Source organism: Gavia stellata, chromosome 18 (genome assembly GCF_030936135.1).
Source record: "Gavia stellata isolate bGavSte3 chromosome 18, bGavSte3.hap2, whole genome shotgun sequence".
Classification (NCBI taxonomy): Eukaryota; Metazoa; Chordata; class Aves; order Gaviiformes; family Gaviidae; genus Gavia; species Gavia stellata.
In genome coordinates this window covers 10,303,464-10,318,006 of record NC_082611.1, presented here as the reverse complement: position 1 = coordinate 10,318,006, position 14,543 = coordinate 10,303,464, and the positions used below count along the sequence as shown (strand labels likewise).

Below are 14,543 nucleotides of genomic sequence, written 5' to 3'. Positions count from 1 at the left end.
GCTTTTAGATAACGCTAAATTAAGGGTTAATAATTTTACCCGTTTTCAGTGTGCCGTCTTTTCACAAGTGGGTATGTTGTTCTGTACTAACCTAGGCTGTTTGAATTGCACTGAAAGCAAGCATACGGCCCAGCGTGGAGGTGTGCATGTCAGTGTCTGGTGAGACCTGCTGCCTGAATTCAGGAGCTGCCCTGAGACCCCAGGTGCTGGTGTCGTGGCACAGCATCGTCACGGTCACTGCAGTGCAGCTGTTTCAGTTCAGCACTTCAGTATTGTTCTTCTAGGGAATACAGCCTTGGTCTTTGCAAAATATGGTAAATATATGAAAAAAAATCTCAGAGCTGTGGCTGCAGAAGCATTGTCAGCAACGCTGTAGGTGCCGGTGTGTGCTCAGTTGCAAGGACTCCCAGGTTTGGTGATTGCTGGTTGCTGCAGCTAACAACTATTATGCACTTACCTAACTGTGGCGGGATTGTTTGCTGGGGAAAAGTTGGGCAGCTTATAGAAGCTCCGATCCTGCCGTTGCCTGTCATCTCAGTAATGTCATGTGGTTAACATAGCAATTACTTACTGTGACCAGTACTGTGAATTGTCACAACCTAGGCACGCTTACATTTCTTTTGCTGGGAATGTGTCAATAGGCAGGGTAATGAAAAGTTCCTTTTGTCCCATGTATGTAGCAATAAAAAAGGGGTTAAATTTTTTTTTACCTGCCAGATTAGAAAATGCGTAAGAAAAAAACTCTTCCACGCATTAAGATTACAACAGTGATAAAAGCACTAAAGGCAAATATCACATTCAAATCAGTTTAGTGCTTGGGGAGAAAAACTGCTAAGAGGCCAAGGTGCTGTTGCTTCCAGCAGGCTTTGCCCTTCATTTCTGGAGAATTGTGGAACCAGGATTGAGCGGGTCTGTTTTAAACAATTTTAAAGCCACATTTTAATTGTCTTGCTTTAGCTTTTCATATTCCAACACTGTAATTTACAAGTAACCACATTTGTGATTAAAGTGAGTTACAGCTGCCTGGAAGGGGTAGCAGAATCCACTTCTCAGTGCTGATGCTTGCATGTAAGAGCAGGCATACAGGAAAAGAGAAGAAAAGAAAATAATACCAGAAAATGATGATTAAAAATGGAATTTAGTCTGCTAAGCACTGCTTAGCAGCTGTCCCTAGCCCATGCTTGTGCACATAATTCAGTGACAGACTTTTAAGTTGGGACAATGTGGGGTATTCCTGGTGAATAAAGTGGTGAGAATGACTGGCAAGAGCCAGTTCTGTAAAAGCCATCCCTTCCCAGACACTGCTAATGAAGCAGGGCTGAAGATAATGAAGTTGCATACAGAAATCTAAAGCCCAGCGAGGCCATAGGAGAGATTTCCATGGATTTCATTAGATTTTGTCTCAAACCTTGAGCCAGTAACAAAAGAATTCTCTAGTATGAGAGCTGCTTTCCAAGCAGAAACACTGTATATAGCCATAACATCTAAAAACATTTATTTAGCCTTACCTTTCTGATAGATCAGAAGTTAAGTGACTAGGAGACAGAGAGATGATCTATACTTCATATGCAGAGGCACTGCAGCCCCAAGCACTTTTCATGAAGTTTGAAACAAGATTGCCCAGTCTGGTCCTTGATGAAGGAAAAAGTTTATAAACCCAGTCCAGGGATTTACCTGAAATGAGGACATTTTTTGGGGACCTCACTGGTGAGTTCACTTGAAGCAGATGGCAAGCTGAACCTTCCTACCTGTGACCTTGCTCACTGAAGCAGAAAAGAAACCAAAAGATATTTTTGGCATCACTGCCTCTGCTGCAGCATCATTGTGGGTGGGCTCTGGAGTTTGGACTGAGTTTCAGTTAAGTCGGTGGCTTTTTGGGTTGCAGCAATCTGTGTTCCCCAGGAAGTTTTTCTTACTGTCACTGCTCCCTGTTTTAATCAGCAGGGTCTCGTCTGTCTGCAGAGCCGCAGCCTACTCTGTGCCCGGGCAACACCCTGGTTCCTAGTCCAGGCTGTGGTGGGGATGCCCCAGGGTCTACACTGGGACAGGCAGACCAATACCAGCATGTTTGAAATACCGCTCTGGAGAGGGGCACTGGGCTCTCGGGACGCAGGGGGCAGCCCATGCGGTACCAAAATGGAAGAGTCCAACCCCATAATCCAACAGAGCAGTTGCTCTTTCTCCTTCATCTGATTCCTACACAGAATCAAACTATCTTGTTCCCATACCTGTGTGCTGCCAAAAGTTTCTGAACTTTTGATGTAACTTAGCCAAATTGTTATGCAATTGTGTAAGTTTTGACATATGAGTAGTCCCATTGAAGTGACTGCTATTCCTTAAATCCTTCAAGTTGCCCATGCGTTAAAGTACCTTGCTAAATCAAGGACATTTATATTAGCTATCACTGTCTTCCAAAAGTAACAATCGCTTGTTTTCCTTTTCTCAGATTCTCCAAAGACTTTCTTAATCTGTTTTCACAGCTGTAAACTAAGGGGATCTCTGCTCTTTGCTTGGATTAGTCACCAGGACTTGGAGGGTTTGCTTAAAACCAGCAAGCCCAGCACTGCCTTTTGTTCTCCACTGTGTTCAGCTGTGGTTGTGCAGAGGGACGCGCTTGTACCGCTTCCTGGGCAGACCTGCCAGTGCATTCAGACAATGCAAACGCAAAGTCTGTGTTTCTCTTTCCAGTTTTCCATTTCAGTCCCCAGTGTATATGCCATATTCTGAAATTATTGCAATGCTCAGCATATATATGTGTTTACTGAGTGCCTGGTTAGCCTGCTCATGCCCTGGGACACCTCAATCCCAGGCCAGGGGCTGCTCGTGAGAAAACACTAGTAGCAGACCTTGCTTTGCTTTGGCAATATCTTCTGAGTTCCCTTCTTGCTATGGGACTCAGCTTTCTCTTCCTTAGACCTCTGACTCTAATCTTGACCCTAACCCCAGCCTGAGCCCCAGCCCAGGGGCCCAGCCGCATCCCCAGGTTGAGCAGTGCTGCGGGTTGAGTCACCGGCAGCCCCGGAGCTGCTTTTGCAGCCTCCCGAGCCCCCCCCCCCCCACCTGTGCTCCCATCCTCTGAGCCCGACCCCACAGGAGGCTTGGCTGAGTTTTGCTGTGTGGCATATCAGCAGGCAAGCATGGTGTGCTGCCCCTGCTACCTCCATCCGCCCTTGCTGCAGGAGAGGAGCAGCAGGACCCTATTGAGGTGACCTCAGTAAAGTTCTGGTGGGGATGGACCCCTCCATCCCAGCCGGCAGACCTGCCCTTGCTTAACACCAGAGCTACATCAATGAAGTCGAAAACGCTTTGTTTCCCCATCAGTCATCTTCACTTGTCATTTTCTCATGGAAGCCCTCCCACACACATGAGCTTTCTCTGCACTTTAGGTTCACTGGAGGATTAGTTTCCCATTTCTCTCTGCGTGCTGCGCACCTGAAAACTGCACGCTTTCTCTCAGCCTCTCTACTCTCTCATCGTCCTCCCTCCCTGCTAATGGCACAAGTAACCAGCTGACTAATCCTTCTCCCTGGTGCCTCGCCCTCCAAGTGAGCTTAATAACAAAAGGAAATAAAAGTGGGAGCTGTGTGGATGCATCCATCAGCTCCAGCCTCACGCACCAACTGTGGAAAGGCTTTTTCCTCGATCTATATTTGTGCTGTGTTACACACTAGGGAACCTGATAGGAATGAAGTATGTATATTAGTGTGTTTTAATCAGTAGCATGAACTACTCTTCCTATCCCCGTGACTTTTCTATTTCCTTGTTAGGAAGGAAGTACTAGAAATATGTTGCACTTGTTACTTTCTGTTATACCATGATGGTTAGTAAAAGATTTTGTGCCAGATCTGTGCTCAGTGAATTATCCCTGAAATTTGTGGAGCTATAGCAGAACTTAATTTGGCAGTGTGGAGCTGATATTGCTTCCAGTGATGTCTTCAGCTGAAAATCTCAGTTTTCCATTGCCTTACTTAGAGAAAAAATAGGCCCATGTCTTTAGTATTTCTCAGAAGGAGTGCCAGAGGCACTGCGATGGTGTAGAGACTGCTGCCACCATAGATGAAGTGTGGTAGCAATCTGTGCCAGAGGCATTTAGGAAATACACCCCTGAAGGCAAAGTTTTCTGAGAAGTGAGGAGGATTTTAGCAACTGCATTAGCATCTATGGCATGTTCAATACCTTTCATTTTCTTTTTAATGTCATGTGGTGGAATAATTTGGAGGTGATGTACAGCATCCTCATGATATTGGGGCCAGAAGAAGCAGTTTGAATGAAAGCTTAATAGAAATTCAGCATGCTCCCATGCTGAGCGCAGAATTGGTTGACTGCATAAATCTAAATGTCAAATAACTAGAAAGTTTTACCAAATGGAAATGTGATGTTTTATTTCCATGTTGTCAACACATGAAAAGAAGCATACTTAATTGACAAAGAGTAAAACTCTGTATAAGTTCCTTTATTAAAAAAAATAAATATTAAAAGTAGGACCAAGATGTTACCATTGTTTTCAAGAAGTGGGAAAATGTCAATTATTAATTATTTTGAGAGCTAAACATCATGTGGGCATTTATAAGCATTATCTAAGAAGTGAGAAGCATTGAAAAGTTTGTATGGCAGCCCCGAGTCCAAATACACTTGGTAGAGCAGTGCTGAATAGCGAAATATAGGTTGGTGAGCAATCTAGAAACTATGATGTTTTATTGAGTAGTGTGGATTGTTACTTCAGTTGATTTGATTTTTTATCCTGTAAGGAAGTTAAAGCTCATGCACTTCCAAACTTGGTTATATTTGTAAAGATCATCTTTGCGTGCCAGCTTTTGCCTGGAAACTCACCCGAAGATGTCAGCCATTGAAACCATTTCATGTGGAAGCATTGCTAAGTAAATTCACTAAATGCCTATTCATCCCAGTAAGATGGAGAATCACTGGAGCAGCAAATGTGAAAATCTGCACAGCTTACTATACAGAAAGCGGTTTTCTGAGGTTGCCAAATTGAGATGCAGAGTCTGACCCTGGGAGGTATTACAGCTCACATGAGTGAGCATAGAAGTAGGGTCTCAGGCTCCTACAGCCTGCTCGTTCAGGCTGGTTGATAGGCAGATACTTCATTTGGTCCAGATAAAATCGATGAGATTATGAAGATAGTTTACTAGCCTGATAATATTTCCAAGTTGTTGCAGCCTGACCCCAGAGGTTAAATACATTTTCTATAGGACTCTGGTTTAACTTGGGTTTCTGTGACTTACAATAACAAAACACGTTCAAGATACAGTACTATTGACACCTGGTGTATCTTTAGTTTTTCTGCCATCAACTCCATTACAGACCATTGCTTAAATGGTGTTGTATCTATAACATTGTGGTTTTGAATGCAACTCAGGAGATTAAGATCTTTTTAATATGATTTATTCAGTTTTCCTAAATATGCTGACCTAGATAAATAGAGAACATTTTTGCTCCATTGTTAAAGAAATAACAGACCACAAAAGCTGTCAAGCGTAAATACATTCTTGGACATGTCAGCTGAGATTTTGAAAATACTGGTGTCAGATTGCCGGTCATGCTAATTGGAATTAACCTTCTAAATTCCCTTCTTTCCTGTTAATTATATCGGTATTTTGACATCCAACTTCTCTTGTTTTATGCATTCCAACCTTGGCCTCTTCTCTATTACAAGGATGAAAACAAATAAAATGCCAATAGATACTTAACCAAATTCCCTAGGAAAGATGTAGCAAAGCATGTAAAATGGGACTATCATTGCAGTTATCTCACAGCTGGCTTTTCATACTTAAAAAGTGCTGAGCAGTATTACTTAATACATACTCTGTTACAATGCTTAAAACATTTGCCAAGAGTTGATAGGAAGTTCGTTAAGATGTAATAAAGCTGTGCTTCTTTCCAAGTATGCTTTCCTGAGTAGAGGGAGACAGTGAAGTTTAGCAGCAGGATGGAAATTTTTTCAGCAACTGCCTGCTTCAAGGAGTCTGCGGATGGTCCCCAAATGAGAACAACAAGTATATAAATTACTCTAGACATAGTAGTTTTCGCCGTGTAATTTGTGCATCTTTTGTTCTTTGTCTTGCAGGACAAATGACCAGCTAGTAGCATTTCTGTCCAGATATCGTGATATGAACTTCTTGAAATCACACGGGAGGGACAACGCAAGGTAAGCTGGCCTTTTACTCCGCTTATTTGAACCATGGCACTCAGAGTTTTTGCATAGTGGTGGCTTTCCAGCATTATCCAAGTGAAGAAATCCCTAGTCCAAGAAAAGAAGCAATGAGGAGGAAACCCTCTCCTGAGGACAGTTGTTTATTGGTCCAGAATGGCTCCTCCCCAGAGTCAGTTTGCAAAGATGCTTTTGTGGGGAGGGAGACATTAAGCAGACTGATGCTTGCTCCCTCCTTGAGGCTTGGCACACATTAATGTTTTGGGAGCGAGCGGTAATTGCTCCGCACAACAGTACTTCCCTGCCCCATTTGGTCCCAGCCACGCTGTGACCAAGACCTGCCCTAGCTGGGGTCTGTTTCAAAGCCTTGTGCAAGCAGAGCATCTCCACAAGTTGTGGGAGCCTGTACCAGCCTGCACATGCTAGCGAGGGTGAGGATGGTGGCCATGATCTGCTACAGTTTTGAAGTCCTTGGATCAGCGTCCCTCTTCATCCACCCTGTGCAGGTCTCAGGGAGAAAAGAATGTGCTGTGTTTCTCACAACGCATCAGTAATACTTACAGCTTTGTGGTTTAAGGGAGCAGCAGTGACCAAACACCTTGCTTCCAAAGGTTTAAACAACCTCTGCAGGTGGAAGATCTTTCCCATCTGATTGCAGTGGTCCCCTTTTCCTCTTCATATTGATAATTTTGCTTTTCCTCTTTATTGCTGGTTTTGTACTGTAACTGCAGTCTTGCAACAGTTCCAGCAACTCCATATGCTGAATCCCAGTGGCTTTGCACCTGAAAATATTGTTTCATTCTGCCTGGGTCACCAGGTCATCTCTTTATTCTGTAAAATGTCAAGTGAACTGTAAGGCTGTGTTCAGATAGGGTACATAGAGAATGTGACACACCGAGTCGCATGTTCAGCGCAGCGGATAGGTAGAATAACACACTGGTCTTTCTCACTTCTTGGCTGCTCTTGTCACTAGATTTATCAATTCTGTCATGTTCCTGTTTAAATGAAGTCCTCACGAGCATTCATCTTGTGCATGCAAAAATTCTATAGCAGGTAGTAAAAAATAATACTGTGAGGGATAATATTTAAATTGGAGTCAACAGTTTTCACAAGAGAGTCTCTGGTTTGGGAAATGCAGAGTGTCAGAGTGATTGGCAGGCTCAGCTCTAGCTGGCAATAATGATCGACAGCAGAGTTAAAGTAGAAAAGGGAAGAGAAACGGCCAGGGAAAAGCAGTCGGTCTCTTACGCCTTTTTGCTCTTCTGGTGCATCTGATTCTTCTCAAATTCCCTGAACTGGATAAGGAAAATAACTAATGAATTATGACATGCCTGCATCAAGCTGATTCAAATATGCCAACCTCAGCTGGGTTAGAACAATTTAGAGCAATTAAACACACTAATCTGATATTAATTTAATAATAAAATGAGCTAATGTGCCACTTGTCCTCCCCTCACAGGAATTACAACCCATTTACTAGTTCAGTGGTTCCCTTTGACTGTATAAACAACTAAATACCTTTTAGCCTATTACAACATGTCGACGTGTTTTATTTTTTCTCCTGGATTTCTACCATAAATTCTCTGTGTATCCAGGAACATAATGTGGGACATGAGTGCAGATTTGCCATCCCTGTCTGCTGTGGCTGTGTAGTCCCTGACTCCCATAAGTGCTCCCACTGGTGACCACTGGATGAATGGATCCTTTCACGTCGCCCCTTGGCAGCTCCCCAACATTTCTATCGGGGAGAGAGAGTGGCTCCCCTCCTCCTGCATAGCCCAGATAACTGTAGAGACAGGACTCAAGCCAGCAGCTGCAGAAGCCACTGAGTAATATTGGCGTTTGGTAAAAATTCATTCCATTTGTGTCAAAAGCTGATCAAAAAGCAGTTAGCCCTCTGTTTGTATTGCGGGTGAATTTCCGGCTCTACATCCACCTGTTGAGAGAGAAACTGTATCTAATGTGAAGATCTCTAGCCTGATCTTTCCGTTTTAGTGTTTCAGTAACTCAGTCTTGTCTAAAGTGGTAAATGTACTGTCTGCTCTGCCCCTTTGACACACCATTTCCAATTGACTTTCGTTTTATGCCCAAGGTGTGTAAGCTGTGGTCATGCCAGGGAGGTTTATCCCTGTAGTTAGAATGATGAAATCCTCTGGGCTGAAATACCTTGTATAAGCATGGGCAGGTGAGGCGAGACTAAAGGCCTATATAGGCTGTCATCCAGCCTCCTGCTGCCTACAGCCGATGTTCCCAGAGGAGCAGAAGAGGTGGAGAGCGGTACTTCCTTACAATATTCTCCTAGCCTCCTGTGACCTTTGCTCAGGGAATTTCCACAGCCAAATTTGGCAACTTGTTCATTTAAGAGTAACGGATGAATATTTTTTTCTATTAATATTTCCAGTTACTTTTAAAATTTTGCCTTTTGCTATGCCTTGTCACAGTCACGTGGAAAAGAAATATCCTATGGGGAGAATGGTATTGCCAAGAGCTTGGTAAGGTCTAGAGGAGAAGCAACAGTCTCAAGGTTTGGCAACAAAAATTAAAAAAAAAAAAAAAAAAAGACAGCTTTTGGAAAGGATTTTAGGACACAGGCCAGTCTCCAAGTTATTGGGCAATAGGAGAAAATTCCCTTGGGGCATCCTATCTCAAAACAGACTGGAACAGGATTTTTTTATTTAAAATGACTAGTTGAAGCCATGATAAGGGAGAGGACGCTAGACGAGACTGGCTGCCGCCCCATGTACAATAATAATTTTGCTGTTCCAAGGTGTTTTTCTGAAAACATCTGAACTAATAATACAGGAGCTCAGCATTTAAATATCACTGAAAGCAATGTATAACCCTTGCTGCTACTTTTTATTTTAATTTGTGGATGAATAATAGCTCCTAAACAATAAGCTTTTCAACTGGCTAAGTCTGCTTTGTAAACAACTGGAAACTCTGAATTTTAAGTCATAGTAGTCTTTGGATCATACAACAGAGAGAGGAAGATTAGAAGTGCCATCTTAAAACTGAAATGCTTATACAGCTCAATTACAATGTACTTTGTATTCAAGCCATGTTCACAATCAGTACATGTTTTACTGCCAAATAAGGAGAGAAACCAGGCTTCCTTTTATAGAGTGAAGTTTTCTTTTAGTTATGCCAAAGTCATTAAAAAGTGCATCGCTCTGATTTTTCATTAGTGGCTTCAGAAAAGGGAATGGACGTGAAAATGGCTCCTTAACTCAGCTGGAGAAGCTTTATTTCCTTAGAGCTGGATGTATGAAATGAAATTGCATACAGTGGCTGGAGTCGTTACATAGTACTTAGTGGGCAACACTTACATTTTCTCCTCTTTTCAGTGTCTTAGACTATTAAAAGCAAAAGAATAACCCAGTAGTTGTATAAGCTATTACAATGTGGAACACCCAGAAGATTTGGGTTTTTGGCAGGAACAGCACCTGGCTGATGTATTATAAAATATAAAGACAGTCAAATGTGACATCTTCAACAGCAGGAAAAAGGGGGGTTTTTTTATAGAAACCTTGCCACAGTAGTCATTTGGGAAAAGTGTAAACATGCTGTGAAGGCTGGATGCTGTTACATCTTAGAGGAATCTGGAGCTCACAGGCAGAATACAAACAGCTGAAGAAAAGACCATTAAAAGTTTGTTAGGTATCCGAGTTCTTTTCTTGTGCTGTTTTTTTCTCCTCATTAATGCTGTTCTTCGCAGTTGTGTTGTCCCCTCTCTGGCTCCTGGGTTCCAGATACTTTCAGAGGTGTTGCTGAACTGTACGGCTTTGAGTAAGGAGCATCGCAAGCCCATCATAGCTCTCAGAGGCTGGAGAGACCTTAACTCCTAAAGAGCCGGAGCATGTTCCCAAAATCTCCACCTCTTTCAGCCCAGTTCTGCTGATGTGTATCTTTTTCATCACCTTGTCAGACATGCCTTTTTTCCACTGTGGCATATGCTGTTCGTTGGCGTTCTGTACGCTGGGTTGATGGTGGTTTGATGGTCAGTTAGAAAATGGATCACACAGTAAATGCTATTGTGTATTGTGTTGATGAATTGCCCATTAAGCACCCAAATACTAGGGAAAAAAATTGATATATTATCCCTGCTGTTGGAATAGTTTAACCACTTAGCTCCCAGCAGCACTTACCTTGCTGCTCCTGTGAAATATTTGATGGTTCATTTGGCTCAAATTTCCCTCAGCTATGCTTTTTTTGTTATTTTTTTTAAACATGTCAGTATCCTGAAACACACTAAGATCTATTTTTTGCTTGTAGGTAGTTCAGCCCAACAGTTGCATGTGAACTGTAGTGACTGAAATAGCAACATGTATCTTCTATGAAAAGAGAGTGCACTTAAAAATTTTATACTTTACAGCTAACTTTCAAATGTTCCTTACTGCTTTATGCTAAGCGTGAGGGGAGCCATAAAGCCTTTACTGCTTCTGCTTGACAATTTGCCTCCTTGTAGGGCTTTTATTTCTGCTCAGTTTTGGAAAACAATGCTAAGTTGTCAATGCAAAGAAAAACAAAAGTAAGTTGAAGATGATAGGAAGATGTGGTAAAAACAGCCATATGTCTTGACATGGGACGAAACAGGATGTTTTTTGTCATGGTAGAATAGACAAGCAAGATCATCCACCAGTGCAGGAAGGTGCAGTAAGTGAGAAGGTTTGAAGTAGACATAATTTATGGGCTGGGATGGGAATTAGAAGGAGGTGAAAATTGAGGTACTGGTAAAGTAATCAGAAATCTTACTGCTATCTAAGAACACTGAGCTGCACACTTCATTTTGAGTAGTGTAAGTAGTAACATTTGTGTCCTTTCATGCGAGGTCCTGAGGCATTTTATAAAATAATTATGGCAGGGAACATCCTTTTAAGTTGGACAGATATTGTTGGCCCTGTTTTACCTACAGGTCAACAGCCTGATTTGGTAGCTTAAAAATCTGTATCGAAGTGACTCACGCTTGCCCTCAATCACTTGGTAAGTTTGAATCCCCATTTCCTTTTCTTTCTTCAATCGTCTAGTATGCAGATCCTGAGATGTTAAACACAGTAGAAACAGCTCGTGAGATGCTATTGTGGTGGACGCCCAGGTGTCCTCTGCACAGCGTGTCCCTTTGCTTTGCCTGCGGGCGCTGCAGCAGCTGTGATCTGCTGGCCGTGGCAGAAGTGGTTGTGTGTGCTGTAGCTGCTCCAGCAGCAGCACCATGTAGATGATATGGCTTCAAGCTCAGCCGCTCAGGCCCAGCAGATCGGAGACTGCTCGGTCATGTGGGTGTTGGGAAAAAAAGGCGGTGAGCAGACAAGAAATATTCTAGAGAAGATATCATTGGAGATGAACAGATGGCAAAATGTCAGGTTTCATATCATTGAGTCTGTGTGTGGTGAATTCATGCTACATCTCTGCACACTATCATTTGCAATTTTCACCCTCTTCTGCTTATTTTGTATACAAACAAACAAAATCACTTGAGCTGTGACTTCCCTGATCATGAGAGGAAGCTGTTACATTTTTGTCTTTGTAAAAACTGATCCAATGTTTCTTAAAAGATATCGTAAGTGAAGAGTGGTGGAAAAGAAAACCACAGGAAAGTCTTTGAAAATCCCTCTTGAGCCTTGTGCTCACGAGGGACTGTATGGAACAGTTGTCAAAACAAGGCAATTCCTAGTAGTCATTACTGCAAAAAATAGACTCTGCAAGTGTCCTATAACTAAAAACAAATATAGAGGTTTATTTTTGGGACACTTGAAGAGTTTGCGCCCTGACCTGCAACATTAAAATATTGAGAAGCATTAAGGCTTTTTAAGACTTCCTCTGAAAGAGTGATTTCCGGAAGATGGAAAGTATGATTTTTCAAAACCAGTGGACGTTAAGGCTTAGGAAAAGGTGGATGAAAAGACAGAATCATGAGGAATTTCTTCTAAACATAATGCAAAGATGTGATATGACTAAAGCATTAAATGGGTATACTGAGAAAATTACATATGAAAGAAGCAGAAACAAATTACGTAGAGTATGAGGTACCTATTGTAGAGCTTGAAAAATCTAATTATGTCTGTATAGAGATGGAATAATGACCAGATCAAATGTGTATATTCATCGGCTTTCAACAGTATGTCGTGTGGAATACCCAAAATGCCATGGACATTTAGCTTCCATAAAGATGCCATTGATTGAGAAGGGCCACGTTTAACATAATATTTCAAGGTAGACTTGTAACTTGAAAGAACAAGTCAAAATACTGTACCATTTTTGCTACTCTGTAAATGATCTAAACCTTATATTGTCCAACATTTGTGGCAGCAGACCAGTTGTCTGCCCCAAGTTTACTTGCACACTGAGCATAAAACTGTTTAAACATACATTGGAAACAACTGTGGTAACATGGACTGTCAGAAAATCCTTCCAGTAGAGCTGCTCGGTCTCCTGATGACTTGCAGCCCAGCTCCTAGAGACCCACAGAAATTGCAGGAACAAATATCACTAACTGCATCTCTCAGTGCTGGCTTATTTTTTGTGGCCGTGTCACCTGTGTTTTCTGCTCTGAATTCAATCCCTGTCCTCCCGAGGTTGGAGCCCGTGCTGTCCTCGCCGAGGGGCAGCTGGTGATCACACGCCCGCCATGCTCTGCTGCTCCACGAGGTCTCGTGCCCTCCTCTGTTGTAGGGCATATAGAGATGTGAATGGCAAATACTAATCATATTTTAAAAGTAAGATTTCCCTATGTTCCTTGTTAACTTCTGAGCATTTAGCACAGGGGGCAAAACTACTAAAAGCATTTCAATTTGTGTGCTTACTTACAAGTTTGGCTTTTGCATCTGAAATAAGCTGAATCTCGCTATACCAAATCCAGTTAAGAGAGAAGTTCGTTATGATATTGTTGATATTTGTTTGTGCCTTGGCATTAAAGCTTAGGGGATTATTAGGGTAGTATTGTGTATATAATACTTTCTTCAGAGTAAGGGAATTAAATAAAGATAAGAAGAATTCTGCTTTTGACCTCATAACATTTTCATTCAGGATGCTGCAGTTTAAACACATTGGAAAGCAGGTTACAATTTTTGTTTCTTCCTCTCTTTTCTTCCATCATTTTTATCTATACTGAGAGTTTTTTCATAGCCTTTTGAAACAGTAGGAATTGTGCATTCTGCACTTTCGGCATGCTGCCTGTCATACCGGGAGGAAATCTTCCTCATCTTGACAGACTAAGTAGGTGCTATTTCTTTTTGACTTTGTTCCCCTTTTCAAGCTTCATCTCCATTTCAGGAGTGGGGGGTCAGCCCTGGAGGCTTTCGGCACGACAGAAAGAGGTCTTGGGAAACATACTGCAAGATCGTATCTTTAGAAAAACAGATGTTTATTTGATACAGTATAGACATGCTGCTTAAATAGCCAATTGTTAATTATTTCAGATTTTTTAAATACTGTGTGACCCTTCATAGAATAGGGTTACTCATGGAAATGGGGTGAAGTCACGGTTGTGTCGCAGTCAACTGGGAACTCATTGCATACTCAATGGAGGTCAGGATTTCTGGCCTGCAGCAGGCAGGGAATGAAACTGCTCTGTGCAGGTTTGAGTTTTATGAACTTGCTTACTACAAAGAATTATTCAGTGACTGGTTTATGGAAATGTATTGTAGCCTAGAGATTGCTCACAAATTACTTGTTGCAACTGTTACACTCAAGATTGTCAAATTACTGTTCTGTGCTTTCTACTTGGTCACCTAAATTGCAAGTTATTGTTTTATGCTTCCTGACTGATAGACTCCAGTAAGTGTTTCCAAGGTGGCTGTGCAAACACTGCTGGCAAGAGCCTCTCATATTTCTCATCCATAAAAATATTTACTTGACTTTTCCCACCAAAATTGGCTGACTTCTTCAAATTTTTGTCTAAAGAGAGTTAAAAGAGGCGCAGATAGAGTCAAAGCAATGTGCAGCCTTTGTCCACATACATTAAGGAGAACATGGATGTGATGCTCGTGGAGCTCCAAGCTGTGCAGATCCTTGCTTTGACATTGACTTTCGACTTGTGATGAATTGTTTCGCTGATGTATTGTTAACTTGTATTCACAGTTCTTATTCTTGTATAGTGAGTAATGATGATGAGGTCCTGGTAGGTGCACCTGGTTAACAGTGAAATGTCGATAGGAGATTTTCTAGGCAAGAGGCCAGAAACATTTAGGGAGAAACCTTTTCACCTTAAAAAATATATTCTTTCCAGACAAAAAGCTTTTAGTGATGAAGTTACTGATAAGTAAGGTTTAGCAATCTGATAGCCTCTGATGCTTAAGAAAGTTTTATGCATTCATAGACTTTGGAAAACAGAAAACAGTGAGCTCTCTGTCTTATATACCCCATTGAGTGTGAGCATTTA

The 14,543-nt window shown here is 41.9% G+C and overlaps 1 protein-coding gene across 1 annotated transcript in view; it reads left to right on the top strand.

Moving 5' to 3' along the window:
• Nucleotides 1–14,543, top strand: part of XYLT1 (xylosyltransferase 1) — a 198,876-nt gene that overhangs the window by 156,920 nt on the left and 27,413 nt on the right. The window contains exon 5 of the mRNA XM_059826443.1: nt 6,086–6,166. Coding sequence (XP_059682426.1) covers nt 6,086–6,166 — 81 coding nt within the window. The remainder of the gene's footprint in view (nt 1–6,085; nt 6,167–14,543) is intronic.